Source organism: Pogoniulus pusillus, chromosome 23, assembly GCF_015220805.1.
Source record: "Pogoniulus pusillus isolate bPogPus1 chromosome 23, bPogPus1.pri, whole genome shotgun sequence".
Lineage (NCBI taxonomy): Eukaryota > Metazoa > Chordata > Aves > Piciformes > Lybiidae > Pogoniulus > Pogoniulus pusillus.
The window spans coordinates 11,167,207-11,186,468 of record NC_087286.1 but is presented as its reverse complement, the minus strand read 5'-3'; the positions used below and the strand labels follow the sequence as shown (position 1 = coordinate 11,186,468).

Genomic DNA, 19,262 nt, shown 5'->3' with positions numbered 1-19,262 from the left:
ATACACCAGCTGTGCCCCACGTACGGAGCCCTCTCTTTTACGGTAGAAATGTCGATGCCAACAGAGCTTCTTCAGTTTCAGGAGAGCTGGTTGCTGACACTGCTGCTTTCACATGCTGCTGCCTTGAATGCCCATCTCAGCAGCTCAGGTGGTTTTGACAGAGGCGTAGCTTGTCTCTAATGACATTAAAATAACAGAAGAAACATTTGACAGATTTTTTTTCACCTGAATCAGAGCAAGCAGCAAGTGATCAGCGTGGTGAAGGTTCTCAGCATCCCTACCAAACCCACTCTGCAGCTACTGCCTTCTCATGCTAGAGAGTGGCTCGGTCCTTTCTGAGAGGGCATGTTACTTATTATCAGTGTCCTTGTGAGAATGACTCTGTTTGGAGTCTCGCTTCGCAGCGGAGCCGCAGCTCCACAGGCAGCGGTCGCCCCAGCACCGCTGCCATCTATCTTGACGGAAACGGCTTGGCTGGGCCTGGCCGTGCCCCGCCCCTGCTCCCATTGGCTGGCTCGCCGCAGTTCCCGCACCTCATTGGCCGGTGGGCCCGCCTGGCTGTACGGGGGTTGGTTGCTCCCGGCGCCCGGCCCCGGTGGTGCGTGGCCGCGGCGGCCCGCTGCGCGGTGGCGCGATCGGGCGATGTGGTGACGTTGGCGCTGCGGGCGCTGGCATTGGCGGCAGCGGCGTGATGGGCATGTGGTGCGTGCTGCACCGGGCCGTTAGCGCGGGCTGTCGCGGAGCCGCTGGTGCTCAGGGGCGTCGCTGCCTCCGTCCTGTGTGGGCCTGCCACCAGACGCTCGTCTCCGCCGCCGGCCAGTGCGAGGGGAAGGTCCGGGCTGAGAGGTGAGGGCGGGATGAGGGCTGCCGAGGGACGGGGCTGGCGAGCCCGAGGGACTGCTACTGCAGCAGCTGTAGGCGGGGAGCGGGGCTACGGAAAGGAGAGGGCGACGGGCAGTGGCAGCGGGACGGGGGCTGCGAAGGCTCGAGGAGCATTTGGAAGGGCTTCTTGGACAGCATGTCCTTGCCAGGGAACCTGCGTTACGTAGTCCTTGCTGACGGGAGGGAGCAAACGCTGCTGCACACGGTGCCTCGCCGTGCGAAGGTGACGCGGCGGGCGTGCGCAGGGCAGCGCCGGGCAGGGCAGCGCCGGGCAGGGCAGCGCCGGGCGGCCCCTGAGACTGCATTTCCTGCGCTGTCACACCAAAATCCTGCTCTTGGCACAGCTGTCCTGCAGCAAAAGGCTCAGCTGAGCACCTACATGTTAGATAGCGGTGTTCGGCGCTGCAAAAATTAACCAGCATGTCAAAGCCCCAAAATACGACCGGGGCCACCGCTTACACCCTGCTGGAAAACCGACCCGTTTCGGTATTTCTCATGCTCTGCCCTTGGGTTGGGTTTGGCCGAGATGAGTTACTTCTGTCATTGTGCTGTGTCTGTAGTGCCCAGAACATTGTGGGGTTTGTTATCACCAAATGACTCCTGTTTTCATTGCGTTTTCCAGTAGAACTTTTGCTACCATCGCGATGCCTGAAGTAAACACAGATCACCTGGATGAACAGCAGGTGCAGCTCTTGGCAGAGATGTGCATCCTTATCGATGAAAATGATAAAAAGATTGGAGCAGATACCAAGAAAAACTGCCACCTGAATGAAAACATTGATAAAGGTAGAGCTTGCTTGTCTCCTAGTTGAACCATTAAGCTGATCGAGGCTTTAATTGGGACTATCTGAAAATACTCAATTTCAAGTGGGTGTTTCTCAAACCAGAGCAAATACTTACCCACACCCCCTCCTCCCCAAGTGTACAGAGGCTAGTTTAAAACATACTGCAACGTGAAGGACACACATCTGAGAGCAGGAGCAAAGGAGAGGCATTTTGTGAATGCAGATGTAAGCTCTGGGTTGTGATAGAAGGGTTTGAATCACAGCTTGGTGACAAAATGGTTATTTTCCTATTACAGGTGCCTAACCCTGTGTAGTTTTTGCTTAAGAATGCCACTTGCTTCTTTTCTGAGCTCTTCTCAAGTAGAAGAGGCTTTTGATTTTTAAGTATTTCACACAGACTTCTACTTCAGATACTGCTACTAGGAAAGGGGGGGGGGGTGTGTAATTGTCATTCTAATTTATGGCATGTGACCCTAATTTCTCACAGTAGATCATGACCTCCTTTTTGATACTGAGGGGAAGCACCTTTCTAAAGAGAGGAGTAAGACACTCAGAAGTTGTGGAAAACAGCAGCTGCACTGTTTTTGAGGAATTCATTCAGTTGCTGAAAATCCCTGAAATTCCCTACCAACTTCAAGGAATTTGAGTCCTCTTTTTGTTAGTAATGTTTTGGATGCTGAGCCCTCATTGTAAGTGTGCTTAAGTCTGCATCTTTGGAAGGGTGAACTAGCTGAGTTGAGCAGAACTCCCCTGTTGCATTGTTGTGGTTGGCACTTGTCTAATGGCATAATGTTTTCCATTGCAGACACGTGTCAGCCTGAATAAGTTGACAGAGAAACCTAAACAATAACTCTTGATTTATTTTTTTTTAACAAATCCTTGGCTTTTAATATGTATAAATTTTAAATGTAAGTTATCAATAAATGAGAGCATTCTAAGTCTTTAAACTCTGTCTTCTTCCATTTTTTTTCTCTGTCTTTTGTTTTCAGGTTTACTGCACCGAGCTTTCAGTGTTTTCTTGTTTAATACAGAAAATAAATTGTTGCTGCAGCAGAGGTCAAATGCAAAAATTACCTTTCCAGGTCAGTACTGAAATACACTGGGTCTATAAAAGTGTTTCTTTCAGTCACTGTTTTTAAACGCTTCAGTCTTTCTTGCACTGTAAGTTGTCTGAGATGTTAGGATGCAGTTCTTTGGAGGATACACTTTTAAGAGTTTGAGATATATCTGTGGATGAAGTAAGACAATGGGAATAACAGCTTGTCTGGGGAAATGAGTGTTCCCTGATATGTTTCATCCTGTGGATGCAAGTGCAGTGTGTGCTCTTCACCTCCTCTGCTGCAAGATGTATTTGCTGGAGTTGAAGCAATAGCTCTGGTAGCTGGAGAGTGTCTTGATTCCACTAGAGAAGATATGCAGCTGATGTGCAGTAGAGCCCCGCAGCTCAGCAGCTGTGCTGTGTTTTGGTGAGCTCTGCTGACCTTTGTCTGTTGCTGTCTCAGCTTCCTTAACTACAGAAGGAATGAGACACTGGGCAGGCTCTGCAGTGTATTAGTTTTGAAGACTGAACTATTGCTATCAAATGCAAATGGAAAGGCACAAAAATAAGTGGAAAAACCTCTGCCTACATCAGACATGTGGGAGGAAGCAGAAATCTGTCTTGCTTCAGAATTTCAGATGTAAAACAGCTTCAGGTGTTTCTAATCCTCTTTAACTTGGGGAAAACCGACCTTTTTTTCCTTCCAGGAGAATCTTTTAGGGTTTAGGGCATTTCCACTTGACTCAAGCATAGTGTGTGGGTAATCTGACTGTGTTTTAGGTGCTTTTGAGCTAGCCTCCTGCAGGCTGGCCAAACAGTTATTCTGTGTTACTGAGAACCTATTTGCAATAGACACAGAGTGTGAAAAGGGTCTGTTATTTAAAGAGGAGCAGAGACTGTTTGTTTACTTCTGCTGACTATCAACTGGTGTTGAAGCACTGGAAGGCTTTTCAACATTCTATTGCATATAAACTGCCCTAAATCATTTTAATTGGTGCTTTCCACACTGCCTCTCTAAGTAGATGCTCTCTTGGGTATGAGCATGGATGGGGTTTATGTGTGTGGAGACACGGATGTGTCTAGCAGCATTTGGTACAGGCAAATCCTGGTGCAAAATGCAGAAAGAAAAGTAGAGGCCATCTGTACAAAAGAGAAACAAGGCTGTGAAGTGTTGAGCAGCTGTCCTGCGTCTCTGGGTTGATTGCCAGGGCTGGGTTGGGTTGTCTTTTTCGCAGTACTCTGTACATGTCAAAAATGTGCTGATGCAAACTTCTTGCAGATTGTTTTACCAACACTTGTTGCAGTCATCCTCTTAGCCACCCACTAGAACTGGAAGAAAACAATGCCATGGGTGTTCGGAGAGCAGCACAGAGACGGCTGAAAGCAGAGTTAGGAATTCCTATGGAGCAGGTAAAGGAAGGAGGGAGAGAGAAGAGTCCTTACCAAGGGTTGCAAGTTTGTAGACTGACAGTGTCTGGTGGGCAGGGTCAGCATGAAACCTGAAGAGCTGTAGAGAACTTAGTGAATTTGAGACTACTCCATCTGGATTGCAAAGCCTCAGAAGTTGATGGTGCTGAGTGGTGTTTAAAGAGTGGTAGTGCCGAAGAGTAAATCACTCTTAATGGTTACAGCTTCAGAGCTGCCTCGGGCTGCCTTCCTGGGCTGCCTTGCTTGCCCAGGCTGCTGTTCTTCCTCCAGGCTGCAGGCAGGTTACTGTATGCTGTCTGTAGGACTGGTGGTCCTGGAGGGCATCACTGAGCTTCTGCCACCATCCATCTACAAGTCCCTTTGCAGTCCCAGGTTTCCTGCAGGGTTGGTGGGCACACAGCGTTTCTCCCAGAGCCTCTAGTGGCAGCTTGGGACAGCACAGGAAAGCTGCCTGAAGGAAGCTCATGGCCAAAATCTTTCTGCAGTTTGCAACTAAGAACATTTGTTTCATGGACAGAGAAGCAGCCTGCCATTGGTTAGGTTGTCCCTAGAATCTTTTACCTGGTCTGCAGCTTGCACAGATGCCTGATAGATGAGGGTTATATGTTGTCTGTCAGCACCAGCTCTGGCCTTGCAGCTATCAGGTTTTCTCTTTGGTAGGTAAGGGCTATGTTGATCAGCACTGCAATGATTGTGCCTCAAGATCTGGGAGACATCCTTTTAAAATTTGCTGTGGAGAAGAAACCCACTCAAGAGTATCCCAGAGTGAGCCTGACTAGGGAAACACTGTGCAGCTGCTGTCACCAGACTGCAAATCATTTATTGTTCATAGCAGTTCTCTGTGAGGCAGCAGAGTGCAGTGCACGCTGGGGGGTGTGTTCAAGGAAGAGGTGAGAGGTGGCATTTCTGGTGCCCAGTGGGGCAGCTGTTCTGACAATGTTTTGGTTGTAGGTACCTCCAGAGGACATCTCCTATTTGACACGAATCCACTACAAGGCCCAGTCGGATGGGATCTGGGGTGAACACGAGATAGACTACATCTTATTTGTACAGAAGGATGTGACACTGAACCCTGACCCCAACGAGATCCAAAGCTACTGCTACGTGACACAGAAAGAACTGAAGCAGCTTTTGGACAGAGCCTCCAAGAATGAAGTGAAGATTACCCCGTGGTTTAAGCTAATTGCAGAGACCTTTCTCTTTAAGTGGTGGGATAACTTGGCTAACCTGAACAAATTTGTCGACCATGAGAAAATACACAGACTTTAGAGAGCTAGGGGAAGGGCTGGCACTGCTGAGCTGTCTTCTTAGTACTAGGGTAGCTGGTGACTCGAGTCGCAAAACTGATCTTCCTGGAGGAGCTTTGTACAGAGATGGTTGGGGCTGATGGTTTTCTCTCTCTCATAGCCCTGTTCTTCTTGGGTGAGTTAAGGTTAATCTCATGTGGAATGATAAACAGTAACATAAGAAACCCCATGTTCCTCTTGCTTGCCGTTCCTTCCTTGCCTAACTAGAGGCCCTGGCAAGGGAGTTGGGCAGCTCCTGCCCAGCTTACCTGCTTGCACTGATCCCTGCACCTTCTGAAAAGTGGTGACCTGGGTTTGGGTACTGCATGAATGCCAGGGCTACTTGCCTGAAAAGTAAACCCAAGCAATTAATCTAACATAATCGGGATGATTTGAATTGCTGAAAGCAGATCTATTAAGCTTTCATGTGTTTGGTTATAGGGCACAGCAGCTGAAGTAATGGAGTGGCTGGTGTGGCCAAGGCTGGCTTGGAAGTGCTGCAGAGTTACAGCCTTAGGCAGTGAACACTGCAGGGGTTGTTAGGGTCCCAGCCCCACCACCTGTCTCTGGTTAGTTTGTGACTCAATATCTGTACCTGGAAAATGATGGTTAATTATACCAGATGCCAGTGGTACCTTAGACATTGGCAGTAGCCTGCCGTTGGAGATACTGTACCAGTGGTGGCTCTCTAGCTTCTGGAAAACACAACTAACAAACACAGCACCCCAAGCCTCATTGCCACAGCACCTTACAAAGCTGCACATCTTAATTCTGAGAGTAGCTTCAATACAGATGCTTCACATTTCTATATTTAGCCTAACTTTAAGTCCAGTTTTACACAGCACTTTGAATGCTTTACTTCTATAGGGAACTCAGGGGTAAGCAAATAGAAGAAAGTCTTTTTGTCTATTTAGCAATGGTTTCCACCACTGGTATTGACAGACCTCTCGTGGTATTAAAAATGCAACATGAAGACTCAGTACTTTCCCTCTCTGAGCTTCAAGCACTTTTTAAACACTATTACTAAAGGAAAACAGGACCAGAAATCAGTTCTAATAAACTCAATTTTAATTAGTCTTAATCCAGGGGACCGCTTATCTTCTCTGTGTTTTACCAGATTTTCTCTTTCCAGCCAGCAGATGTTTTGGCTTCAAGTCAAATATGTGTCTGTCTGCCTCTCCTTTCCTGCCCAGGCGATTCATTTTCTTTTGAGCCTTCTTTGCCATAGTCTTGACCTTCTTCACCATCTATGTAAACACAAAACAAGCAGAGCAAGTTCCTCAGTAACTCAGGTAAATAGCTTTACCCTCCAGAAACCCTACTAAACTAGATGATTCTAACAAGGACACTGACACCCAATATTTGCCACCATCTGCAACTCCAGAACTGCAGCAAGTCACTCTAACCCTCTTTAGCAAGCCTCTTTCCAGAAAGCTTAAAATCTGATGGCACTGCCTCTGAATTCCTGTCTCACTGAAGGCAGATCTCCACAGTTTGTAGAACTTTTCCTTTGCATTTGCACTTAAGAGACAAAATGTAAAATGTTCTTTCTTAGTCTGCAATGTTGGTAAGAAAGAACTGTCTTGAACCTACACATGAAGTACAGAGTTCAGGTGAACTAAGATGAAGCTGCAAAGAGAATAAAGATGAACTCTAGACATAACCAGCTTAGCTTGAAGTCTCCCAGAAGCTGGTTGAAGCACAACTGTGAGGGTTCAGTTGTTATAGAAGTGAGTATCTTGAACAAACCTTTTCATCACGAAGACCAGACACGTCCCGCGGTGTGCGAGAGCAGCTGCGGCTCCGGCTGCGTGCCACAGACTTGGGGGTTTCGGACTCATCGCGTTTGCGTTTCCTTGTAGCACTGCGGGACCTTCTCATGTAATGTGCCTGAAAGACAGAACAGCATCCTCGCCATCAGCCAGGCGTGCTGCAGTTCAAACCAGGCTCATCATAAACCTGCTGCTGCGCTGCTGTGACACTGAGCCCTTATCAGCCCTTGGTCACAGCAGTCTCTACATTTCAGCCAGAGTTAGCAGGTTATTCTCAAAATTACCAACTCCAGCTTTCTGTTTTTTTGGAGCAGGTTCATAAGCAGTAGATAAAAAGACACAGACAAATTAATGGATAATGATACTGCAGCAATTTTGCAACAGGAAAAGGGCAATGAAGAAACCTACTCTGATTAGTATCCTGTTTACAGAATACCAGACACGGAAACATCATCCCACAGCACAGCAATTCCATTGCTCCTCACGCAGAGCATGGAAATGAACATGGCATGTCAGCTCTGAGAAGCAGAAATGCTTGCTTTAGGTAATGTTGACATTCCCTGTTTCCTAACTCCTTGTTTAGGCCTTCAGACCCTGAGTTCTTGAGCTAGGCAGCCAGAAGGCTGCAGCACTTGCTGGACAAAATGGATTTTGTTAATTTCTGATGAGATGAAGGCTCTCTCAAAGGCAAATCCATGTCTGACATACTTTAGCTGCCTTATACCTCGAGATGCTATCTGCCCTCAAAGAAGTGCACAAATACCAATTTTTGATTGAGTAGGCTGATTGAGTAAGCTAACATCTATGTTTTGTACAGCCAGCACCAACTGCCTCACCTGGGTTTCCTATCTTCTCCCTAACAGCCCCCACCTCTCTCTTGTGCCAGCTGTAACATACATTGCCAGTCTGCTCTGAGACGTCTATCTCCTCCAGGTAAACCTCGTGTTCAATTAGCAAAAACTTACATCGTCTTTGTTCGTCATGTCGAGGCCAAGATCAGTCATTTCTTTCTCTAGCACCTTCCTCTGGACCTAGAAAAACAGTGTTACTAAGAAACAGTCCTTTCAAAAAAAATCTTGCTTTTTTGTCTTAAGCTGCCACAGCCTCATCAAGTCGCCACGTCTTTATTCCTTCAGCACATCCCACAAGCAGGTAATCAAGGCCATAACTTCACATTTCATTTGTTACACCTCAAGCCTCTTCACCCATTAACTCCTTCATAGGATTGCAAGGTTCCAGTGTTCCTTAAAGACCTTCCCCATCGGTTCCCTTTCTAGGAGGAAAGTAACAGGTATTTTGGTTGCCTTCTCTCCCACAATGCACCCCTTTGGGGAAGGTAAGAAATAATGGGCACAAAATCAGCTATGTTCATGTTCTTCAGATGTATGCTTATCAGTTTACCACACTGCAATCGTCCTGGACTGGTCACAGAAGAAATGGCTACCACCCCTCCACAACCAGAGCAGTGACCACAACTCCTAGGAGGACAGAGGGAAGCAAGTAGCAATGGAGGGGGGCAAACAGTAGTGATAGGTTCCACTAGTCAGTGCTGCTATGCTGTGGTGAAGCTGCTGCACAAGAGCAAGACTTTGTTGCAGTGTTCTGCACTTGCCTTTTTAGCTGTTCTAGGCATCCTTGGGCCATGAATATCCTTCTCCTTTGACTGCAGGATTTTCAGCTTCTTCTTTTCTCGGATCTTTTGTGCCAACTGTCGGATTTCCACCATTTCTTCATCTTCGCTTTCTATCTCACTGTCATATTCTCCAGCAGCTTCTCTCAGCTCTTCCTCTTTCTCTAATTCTTCCAGTTTCTTAGATTTAAGAGATGAAATGAAAATCAAGGTGATGATTAAATCCTTGACTAGCAGTCCTCAACCATGCAAAAATGAAGTGTCCAGGGCCATGACAGCATGCAGACCCTCCACAGAACAATATCACTTAAGCATGGCTCCTTCAGCCACACTTAATGCAGCCGGAGGAGCAGATTTCTGTGAACCTATCAGGCACGCTGCTATGAGGACTTGATCACATTATGGTTTGTGTGACTGCCCCAAAGCTCCTCACTGCAAGAATAAAAATGTACTGTACTGTTAACTGTGCTGATTCTGGAAGTACAGACTGAAAAGCCCTTCTCTTTCTGCATTTAGCGTGAGTCTGGAACATAAGCAATTCAGACAAACCCAGCTACATAACAAGCAGGCTCTGCAGTCTACACTCATTACTTCTCCTTAACAACCACCACAAAATAAGAGCACTCTTTTAATGAAATAATGCTATAAATTGAGAATCCAGTCCATTTCCTGTAACACTGCACCACAGGAGACATAACTGTGATGGGTGAATTTCATATTATCAATAACATATAAAGTTTATGTCTGCCTTCCTTCTGGCTGCAATCAGTGAGTAAAGAAATCTAACTTCTTCTGCAAACTTCCTATTGTAGGATGGAAAAAATCAGATCACCATCATTATGACAAGTTAAAGCAATTTCCCATTCTTTTGAAATTCTGCCCTTGATAACTCAGAACACAGCACCTGCCAGCAAGTGCAGACAACACAAAAGAACTTGTTCTCACAACACACTGATTTTAATCTACAAATAAAGGCATAAATTAAAAATGAAGAAAAACAAAGTTTGAAAAGAACAATGGGAAAACTCACTCTCATTATATCTGGATCGATGTAGTCAAGGATATTATGACCCTCCCAGATCTCTGGTATCTTGTCGTACTTCTCAGATGAATTCATCAAGTCCCAATATTCTTGAAAATATAACACAGGTCAATAAAGAGACAAAAATAACGTCAAAGAATGTCCAATGACAGAAAACACTTGGATCCCAATTATACAGGAAAAAAAAGAGCCCTATCCCTAAGTGGCAAGAACTTGGTAGCATCTCTGACATGTTCAAGTACTCTGATGTCCTTCCTACCACCAAATACTGCTCAGTAATGACATGATCCAGCGGAAGCAGAGAACGTGCAGCCTCTTTCACACCAACACTCGCTTCACAGAGGGAGCATCAAGAACTAACAAGTAATGCCATACAGTGTGGAAGATAAAAATCACTCGCATCATCACAGCAGTCTTTGTACATCTATGATTTTGCCAGCGGAAACAGAGAGACACTCCAGAACAAGGAGCAGTCACTGAAGATTACCAGTTCTGGAACAGAAGTCAAGGACAGCATGCAATAAATGGTGGCACTGGTACTTCGTTGAAAGGAGTCAGCTTTAGGTAATTCTTCCCCTCGGACTGAAACAAACTTTACTGCTTAAGAGTAATACTGATTCTTATGCAATACTTACTCTGAAGATCCAAAACATAATCATCTCCCATTTCAAGTTCAAGATCTCTCTCCTGCAAAGACAGGTAGTCTTATAGACCATCTAACTTCAAATCTGTGGGCCAATGCAGCATATTTAAAACCCAGCTGCTGATTTCCTAATCAAGAGATGCCACTTACCAATTTTCTTCTGGGTGTGTCCACTTCCATGCGTTTCTTACGTGCTACAGCTCCCTCAGGTATAAAAGGCAGCCGCTCCTGATTTAAGGCAACAACCCACCCCCAGGGAAAAGGCAGAAGTTTGAATCCATTCTTTTTTTTGGTAATGCTCTAAGTCACCACTGCTGAGTAATATATTCCTAAGGCATACAAACCCCAAAGCTGACTCTCAACCCAGCAAAGGCAGTTACAGATCAAAAATCAGCAAATTTTAACATCTCTTCACATGTTGAGATCAGAGAATTGTTACCCTACTCAAGAAGTATTGAGAAACACACTTAAAAGAGCAAACATGTAGCCTACCTTGTTATCTCTTTTGGTTGGCATGGCCAAGTGTAATCTGTTCAGCACTTCATTCACTTTATTTCCTTTCATTTTAGTATCAACACGATGGGCCAACAGCCTGTCACAAGCCTGAAAGTGCACATAACAACATGAGAATTGTAGAACGTCAGGGGCTGGAAGGGATTTGAAAGATCATCTGGTCCAGCTCCTCTGCCAGAGCAGGATCACATAGAGCAGATCACACTGGAACACATTCAGACAGTCCGTGAATATCTCGAGAGAGGGAGACTCTACAACCTCCCTGGGCAGCAGGTTCCAGTGCTCTGTCACCCTCACAGTGAAAAAATTCTTGGGTTCACATGGAACCTCCTATGCCTCAGCTTCCACCCATTGCCCCTTGTGAATGAAGCATTCCTTATTCAACAAATGACACAGCAGGCTTTAAATCCCATGTATCTAGCTTCACATCTCATCTTTTCTCTAATCTCCTAAGGCAGTAAAAAATATTTTTCACAATGAGCTGGTGATAGAAAGTAACAAGACCCAGGAAACATTCACCAGTCAGGTTTTTTAAGTATGTTTTATATAATTTTCCACTTGTGCCCAAGTCCAATGAGGCTCAACAGGCTATAAAGACAGTGTGCTTACAATATGTGATGATAACGCACAGTTTAACTGAGATTGCATTCTTACAAATGAGACCAAAGCGCTTCATTTGGAATGAAACAGACAGAAAAGAGACTTACCTCTGTTTTAACTTGTATTACACCTTCTTCTGTGAGAGTACTTGTCTCTATTACAGAAAATCCTTCTGCTTCAAAAGTTTCAAATATTTTCTAAAATAGAAACATTATTCCAAAGAATTAAATTCTGCCTAGTTCTTAGTACACTGCTGCAATAAGAACAGAAACCTTACTCCAACACCCATGCATGCAACTTGTTACTACTTGATCAATGGGTTTCTGAAACAGACACTTTACAGATGCAGTTCTGCTTAACCTGTTCCTTCTTGTAAGGCAAAGAGCTCCTTTCTAAAAGGCACCTCTAAAGGACTTGTAAAAACAAAAAAAATAGAGGAAAAGAAGTGAGAGAACGTCCCTGAACTTGCAGACACAAAAGAATTAGCTCTGCACATACACAACCTGTTGCCCAGTGGGACCCTGCACTACAAGTTTTCAGCAACACCTCTCAGTCTGGTGCTGACTGTCTCCAAACTCTTCCTGAAATGCTTACTGAACAAGGCTATTCTATTCCACTCTCAACTAGAGAACCAACTGCAAAAAAATTTCAAAACCACTTAAGGACACACCTGGTTAGCATTTATGATATTCAGGCAGGGAGACAAATTAGACAGTACTTAAAGAAGATATGAAGAAAGACCTGGAAAGCTACTTTTCATTGAAGAGTTACAGAAATGATCATGTGGAAGCTTCTGCCCAGTACAAATGGCAGCTGCCAGGATACCTGTGCACTGTATGTCTGTAAGTGTCAGAAGAGAGAGAGAAAGGTGGGAGAACTCTCACCTGACTCTCTTCAGGAAGTTCTGCAATCCTCTTCACATCACATTTGTTTGCAACAATTATAAGTGGCTAACAGAAAGGAAAAAAAAAAGAACCTGATTCAAGTTATCATGTTATAAAAAGCTAGGGGGAATTAACGAGGTAAACCCAACCTACCTTGTTAGCAAACAAGGGCTTAATATTTCCAAAAAGCTCCACTTGCTCCTCCAGGCTGTGCCCACACTGCTCGGACACATCCATCACATACAGCACAGCAGCACGCAGGTGAGCCAGCGCAGTTATTGCCTGCATCTCGATGGTGTTCCTGTCCTCCAAGGGATGATCCAAAATGCCAGGAGTATCTACTACCTAAAATAACATAACTCAGCCAGGCTCTAGCCCAGGATAACTGATAAACTACTGGAGGACATGTGCCTGATTTCTGGTCAATACTGTCCATTCTAAGATGGACCATTCAGTCACAACTAACACTGTAAACTCGTCCAACTTGAGAACTGGAGAGTGGAATAATGGCACAAGAATGAGGTTTCAGAACAACCAACACTCCGTATTGAACAAGCAGGGAAAGCCCTGGCCCAGTGTTGGACAGTGACAAAAAGCCAGCTGATTTTAGACAGTGACTTCATTTCCACTCTTCTCTGAAACAGAGAACACACCACATGTGCACTTTTAGAACACATTCTGACTACTGCACTGCTTTGGCACCCTTGCACAGCAGCTCTCAGACAGGCAGTGTTTCTAGACACAAAAATACTCCCTGAGAAATGGCAAACCAGATTATAACCAGGTAATTCTTTAAAGGAAATGCAAACTGCTCACAGCTCTTACCTGCCAACGCAGATACTTATAATCCATGTGTCCCACAAACAGAGATTTTGTGGTAAAGGCGTAAGGCTGCACTTCCACATCTGCTCTTGTAACCTAAGAACAAGGTTGGTTCACACACATTACTGACAGTTCCCTGAAGTTGCCAGCAGTGTATCAGAATACCCTTGCTTTGCTACAGAAATAGCTAAAACTGGTCATTCTAGCTTTGCTCAAGTATTTATCTGCCAGAAAGTATGATCATGGATAGGTGCTCTTTTGGGAAAGAATAACTTTAGAGAGAGAGATCTATAGTAATTTTCCACTCATCCATCCAGAATTTCATACAACCTCTACTCGCACATTTCAGTTGGTACTACTCACAACAGGCAGTGCCACAATGGTATCACATTGTTTAAAGGTTACCTTCTTTGAAATTCAGTGGTATCTCAGCATTAGCTTTGAAATAAAAAAACACAACAAAACAAAACCAAAACACACACACACACACACGAAGAGAGAAGACCAAGCCAACCAAACAAAAATCCGACCCAACCCCATCCATACCTTATTTATGAAGCTGGATTTCCCAACATTTGGGTAGCCACACAGCAGAAGTGTTCGTGTGTTGGGGTCAATGGTTGGCAAACGAGACAAATGTTGTCGCACTGAAATGGTAAAAAGATTAGCTATAAATAAAGCAATGGCTCTGACTTTTAAGTCAAGAAAAATGTTCTACAACTGTAAATAATACCATAGAATTTGAAGAGTTTTCAAAGAGAAAGCTAGTTCATTAAAAAATGAACTCTAAGTAACTGGGCATTCTGAAACTATTTCCATTTTTAAACTGCTTCCTGTTCCATGTAAATGTAAGGAAAAACTGTTTCACTGCAAGGATGCTGAAGCCCTGGAGCAAGGCTACTCAGACAGGCTGTGGAGTCTCCTTCTCTGGACACCTTCAAAACCCACCTAGTTGAGTACCTGTGTGACCTGCCCCAGGTGACCCTGCTCTGGCAAGGAGGCTGGACTGGATGACCTCCCGAGTTCCCTTCCAACCCCTACCAGTCTGTGAGCCTGTCTATTCTGTATTAAACATTTCTCCATCACTGGGTGCAAGAATAGGTTGTAGAGCCAACCTGCACACCTCACTTTAGCCTATTTACAACACAAACCTTGCTCCAAATACTCCAGGCTTTGTTTCTGCCGTTTGATGATGGTGCACATGCGTCCCAGCGCGGCGCGCTTCAGCTGCTTGCAGCGGTAGAGAGAGTCGCCGTACTTGAGCAGCCGTACGTAGTCCTTAGCCACGCTGTGAGACAGGAAACGAAGCATGAGCCAGCAAACTAGCAGGCAGGCACGCACACAAGTGAAGAAATTAACGGTCCTTACTTGTCAATCAAGTTCTTGGCAATATTAATCTGTCCCAAAGCCAGCTTATAGTGATCTTTGTCATAGAGAACATTCATCAAATCTGCATAAAAAGGGTGAATATCCTAAAACAAAAGCATAAAAGAAAATTCAGCCTTGTATTTTCCTTGGTTCAAATTACTATTTCTTGGCAGCTAAGTTCCTTTTTGTTTTTTTCAGTACAGCGATGCAAATGACAAGATAAGCCAACCTGTCTTCATTAGTATCTTATGTACAAAAATAATCTGCTTGGTCATTAAATGCTTAATTCTTATCAGCTTTAAATTCATTCTGCAAATACATCTTGGACTCATTCATTTGAAGTTTCCAGTTCACCTTCTGCTCTGTGAAACACTTCTAGTAACTCTGAAATGCTCTTTATAAAAAGAACAGTGAACTGCAAGCAGCCTGCAGAACTAACACAACACCAACACAAATTCCTCCTTCTGAGTGCCAGATTAAATTCTGTGTAAATTGGATGAGACTTTCTTCAATGTCCAAATAAATCCTTCATCTTTCCAAGGAAGAAGCACTTTCAGTTCAAATCTTTTAAACACTGTATTTTAACTACTCGTGTAATTATTTTGTAAAGATATTTGTGGGAATTCTGCAGTAATTCTCACCAGATATGAAAACATGAGGGAAAAAAGTTAAAAATTATTGCAAGTTAACAATTTAAGCACTGGTGGAAAACTGCCTACAAAAATCCCACTGGACACATGGATCCAAATGAAGTTCCTAGGAGTTTAAGACTATATGCATCCTTTATGGGCTAAAGAACAATGTTTATGTTGTCAAAGTAAGTTCTGAAGAACTGAAGATGGGAAGCAATGTGATATATTTGGGTATTTCTTAGTACAAATACTGTCTAGGGGAGACCCATCAACAACAATTTGCATGCATGAAGAAATAAGCAAATACAATGTAACTGTCAAAACTCCACACTTTCTTTCTCTCAACTAAACAGCAACTTCTGGCAAACACATCTGATCAGCTAAAACCTTGTAAAACTTATCTTTCATGGACACGGTTTAGACTTCTTTTCCTAGCAGGCACATACTGTTCTGCAGAGTGAGTTCACCTAACACGACTCCCAGTAAAATCCACCAGGAATCAATCAAAAGCACCTACGAAGTGAATCAAAGTGAAAGCAAAGTTCCTTTATAATCAAAGGACGAAATACTTACATCTAATTTGGGGAAATCCGTTAAGATCTGAGTGAGTCTATCATGGTAATTCTGTTGAGTATATTTGACTTTGCGCATGTAAAAATGTCGAATCCGATGGATTTGGTAGTGCTTGTGAATGACAGTTGGGGTCTTCCGCTGAGTCTTTGACAGTGTCAGATCTATGAAATCCTGCGGTCATGGAAACACGATCAATTACATCAACTGTCAAGTAAAGCCGTGAATTTCTTACTAGTGCAGGAGCGTTACACACCATACACGCCTTGTAACCCATCCTTTTAGGACAAGTTCCTGTATGCCGGCACTAACAGGCAGTCTGCACACTCTCCCTTCGTTTTTCACTTCATTTAACTGCGAGCTGCCTTCCCGTCCGAGCCTGTCCCAGCAGCGGCTCTGGAGGGGACCCGGGCTCCCCACAGGCTAGCCCGCCCGAGGCCGTTCCGAGCGGTGCTGCCCGGCAGCTCCCACCCCGCCGGCAGCTCCCACCCCGCCGGCAGCTCCCACCCCGCCGGCAGCTCCCACCCCGCCGGCAGCTCCCACCCCGCCGGCAGCTCCCACCCCGCCGGCAGCTCCGCGGAGCGTTCCTAACCTAACGCTCCTTCGTTAGACGAGGAGCGCACTCCGCTCTGAACGACCTTCGGAACACGGGAGCGACTTTTGTGGGAACCTCCCCGACACCCCCGCGGGGTGGGGGCGCACAGCGGCCTCGAGATCCCTCCTCAGTCCGGATGCCCCCCTCTGCCAAGAGCCCCGCTCCCCTAGTTTGCCTAGGACACAGGCCGCCGGGCCCGGGCGCACTAACGCAGACGAGTCCACGGGTCCGCAGGAGGGGCAGAGGCGAAGGCCGAGGCCACGCCGGCAACGTGAAGCGGATAGGAACGGGCAGCGCCGTCTTCACTGGAGCGGACGAGCCGCGGCCTGGCGGGAGGGTCTCGCCCCACACCGAGGGGAAAGGAAAGAGCAGCGGATCTCGTACCTTGGCGGACGGCACCACAGTGATCTTCTTAAAGTTGTAGAGAGCCATAGCGGCAGCACGGCCGGGCCCCGCCGCACGCCGCCGGAAAGGGAGCGCCCCCTCCTCTCGCGAGAGCGGCAGCTCCCGGGGCGCGGAGGCGGCGCCGGGCGGCGGGGCCGGGCCGGAGAGTGTCATCCGCGCCGGGCGCACTGCTGCTGGCTCCGGGAGGTGCCTCTGCTCTGCCGGAGAGGCTAGTAACAAAAATAGGGGGGGGTTAAAAAGAGAAACCCAACGAACCAACCCAGCTTCCTCACGCTTTCTGCTGGCACTAGTGTTAACGTTAGCTTTGTTGTTGCATTAAATCCACTTCTCTTTCAGTCCATCAATCTTCTCTTTCTTCCAGTTCCCCTTCTCTGCTGAAGAGGAATCATCAGACGATAGAGCAGCGCCGTAGTTTAGCCCCAGACATGGGCTAAACAGACAGTGCATTAAAAAAGTGCATAAAAAAGTCTCCCCTGCCTGCCCAGTGTCTCTCCATGGTCTTTCTGATCTCACTGTGAGAAACATCTCTGGGTATCCCCTGTCGCTTTTCTGTGCCTTGTCCCAGCTCCTACAACACCTTAGAGTGGAGCCTTCATAGAATCATAGAATCATAGAATCAACCAGGTTGGAAGAGACCTCCAAGCTCATCCAGTCCAACCTATCACCCAGCCCTAGCCAGTCAACTAGACCATGGCACTAAGTGCCTCATCCAGGCTTTGCTTGAACACCTCCAGGGACTGTGCCTCCACCACCTCCCTGGGCAGCCCATTCCAATGCCAATCACTCTCTCTGTGAAGAACTTCCTCCTAACATCCAACCTAGACCTACCCTGGCACAACTTGAGACTGTGTCCCCTTGTTCTGTTGCTGGTTGCCTGGGAGAAGAGCCCAAACCCACCTGGCTACAGCCTCCCTTCAGGTAGCTGTAGACTTGGCCTTTCGTTTTTGCCAAGGCACTGCTATGAGTACTGCACCAGTCGAGGGACTGTGGATGGCTCACAGGGGTCTCTGGCCGTGGCTCTCTCTGCCCAGAACAGATACCCAGCTAGCTCCAGGTACTTCCCTTTTCTTCACTTTGTGGAGACCAGGACTTGATTTAGGAAGGAAATTGAGTTTTCTAGCTGGGCTTCGCAGAGATGTGACTTGTCTCTCCTCCTCCTGAGGGAGGTGTCTAATGACACTAAAGTCTGCATTGAATTTGCAGAGAAGTGACAGATCTCTAGGGCACAAGTGCAAATCTTTCCTGTCATTTCCACAGTAGTTTAGCAAAAGAAGGTTTTCCTTAATGCATTTTTGCTTCTGAACTTCTTATGTTCCCACAGTGTCAGTGAATTATTGTCCTTCTTAATGGTAACTCTTGAGGACTAAGTTTCAAGACAGAGAAATTACACCCAGGATCAACTTGTTAACAAGAACTCTATTACAGTGTGCTGTCGTTTCTTGACTCCAGTTTTCTCGTACACAGTGTATTTTGCATGATTTCTGAAGCATTAAGATGTGTTGTACAGTTTTAAACCTGCCTAAAGTCACATTCTGGTGCACAGGCAAGCCACTGGGTTTTTTATACAGGACATAGATTTGTTACCTAACAAGGCTTTAGAGGTCTGCTAGATGGGAAAGAGAAGCCTGCCCTGCACTCAGACTGAGTTCCTCAGAAGACCTTCAGTATGGTACCAGTGTGATGCAAGGAGCATCATGGCAGGGCCTAAACACAGTACGACCTAAGAGCAGGGGGTGTGGGCTTCTCCCCCATCCATGTCTGCTGAAATCCTGCATGCTGTTAGGTCAAACCAGTTCAAGTATCCTTTTGCTGTGACGCTTGCTTGAAGGATGTGCTGAGAGCTTGCCCAGCCAGATCATACTACTGAGGAGTGGCTGTTTTACTCAGAGGGAGGCCATGCCAGCTTCCCTAAGTGGTGCAATGTGTGCTTACAGTGCTAGGCACCACTGCCAGCTTGATCCTCACCTGAAGTGGACAGCCTGAGCTGTGCACCATGGATCCTGGCACTACACCTAACATCTTCCCTCTAAATGCAGTCTAAGGAAGTTAACAGAGGATTTTTTGTTTCCAGGTTAGCACAAAATTCACCTTTGTCTCATCTTCTGATTTCCCTTGTGAGATTAGACTGAGAGTAGATACCAAAGCTACACTTTACAAGCTGAGGAGCATAGCTAAGCTCAGCTGTGATCCAAGCGTGTACAGCTCCAGTGACTCATGCTGATAATGGCAGTGCTTGTCACATCAGCAGCCACTTCTCTGTGTGCCTCTGAGGAATGTCACCTTGGCATGCCTCAGTAGTAGGCTTCGCCCTGCTCCTCTGGCAAGATGATGATTGGGACTGAGCTATTAAAGCTCATGAGTCTGGT

General features: G+C 46.0%; 2 protein-coding genes across 6 annotated transcripts; one reads left to right on the top strand and one right to left on the bottom strand.

Moving 5' to 3' along the window:
- Positions 1-635: 635 nt before the first annotated feature.
- On the top strand, positions 636-6,501 carry IDI1 (isopentenyl-diphosphate delta isomerase 1). Of its 5 annotated transcripts, none has more exons than XM_064162559.1 (5): positions 636-846; positions 1,508-1,668; positions 2,657-2,749; positions 3,986-4,116; positions 5,086-6,501. In XM_064162559.1, the coding sequence occupies exons 1-5, from the start codon at positions 692-694 to the stop codon at positions 5,401-5,403; spliced, it is 858 nt and encodes a 285-aa protein (XP_064018629.1). In that variant the 5' UTR covers positions 636-691; the 3' UTR covers positions 5,404-6,501. The 5 variants fall into 5 exon arrangements, with proteins under 5 accessions (XP_064018629.1, XP_064018628.1, XP_064018632.1 ...); XM_064162558.1 differs by having other exon boundaries at positions 637-846; positions 1,505-1,668; XM_064162562.1 differs by lacking the exon at positions 636-846 and adding an exon at positions 1,084-1,105.
- Positions 6,467-16,980, bottom strand: GTPBP4 (GTP binding protein 4). The gene is made up of 17 exons (XM_064162555.1): positions 16,876-16,980; positions 15,900-16,070; positions 14,695-14,798; positions 14,478-14,614; positions 13,873-13,973; positions 13,330-13,422; positions 12,658-12,849; positions 12,505-12,570; positions 11,728-11,817; positions 11,000-11,110; positions 10,658-10,735; positions 10,500-10,551; positions 9,853-9,953; positions 8,805-9,002; positions 8,158-8,223; positions 7,170-7,310; positions 6,467-6,667 (listed from the first exon to the last, which is right to left on the bottom strand). Exons 1-17 carry the CDS (start codon positions 16,921-16,923, stop codon positions 6,515-6,517), a joined length of 1,902 nt encoding a protein of 633 aa, XP_064018625.1. The 5' UTR covers positions 16,924-16,980; the 3' UTR covers positions 6,467-6,514.
- Positions 16,981-19,262: the final 2,282 nt, after the last annotated feature.

Bases quoted from the DNA above. Each gene is read 5' to 3' on its own strand.
- GTPBP4 (XM_064162555.1), bottom strand. From the start codon at position 16,923: ATGGCTCTCTACAACTTTAAGAAGATCACTGTGGTGCCGTCCGCCAAG. The intron at 10,736-10,999 runs GTAGGCTACATG...GCCTTAAATCAG, and splicing joins CAACCAAAAGAGATAACAAG to GAGCGGCTGCCTTTTATACC. The intron at 10,552-10,657 runs GTAAGTGGCATC...CTGTCTTTGCAG, and splicing joins ACACACCCAGAAGAAAATTG to GAGAGAGATCTTGAACTTGA.
- IDI1 (XM_064162558.1), top strand. From the start codon at position 692: ATGGGCATGTGGTGCGTGCTGCACCGGGCCGTTAGCGCGGGCTGTCGC. The intron at 1,669-2,656 runs GTAGAGCTTGCT...TTTTGTTTTCAG, and splicing joins GAATGAAAACATTGATAAAG to GTTTACTGCACCGAGCTTTC. The intron at 4,117-5,085 runs GTAAAGGAAGGA...TTTTGGTTGTAG, and splicing joins TAGGAATTCCTATGGAGCAG to GTACCTCCAGAGGACATCTC.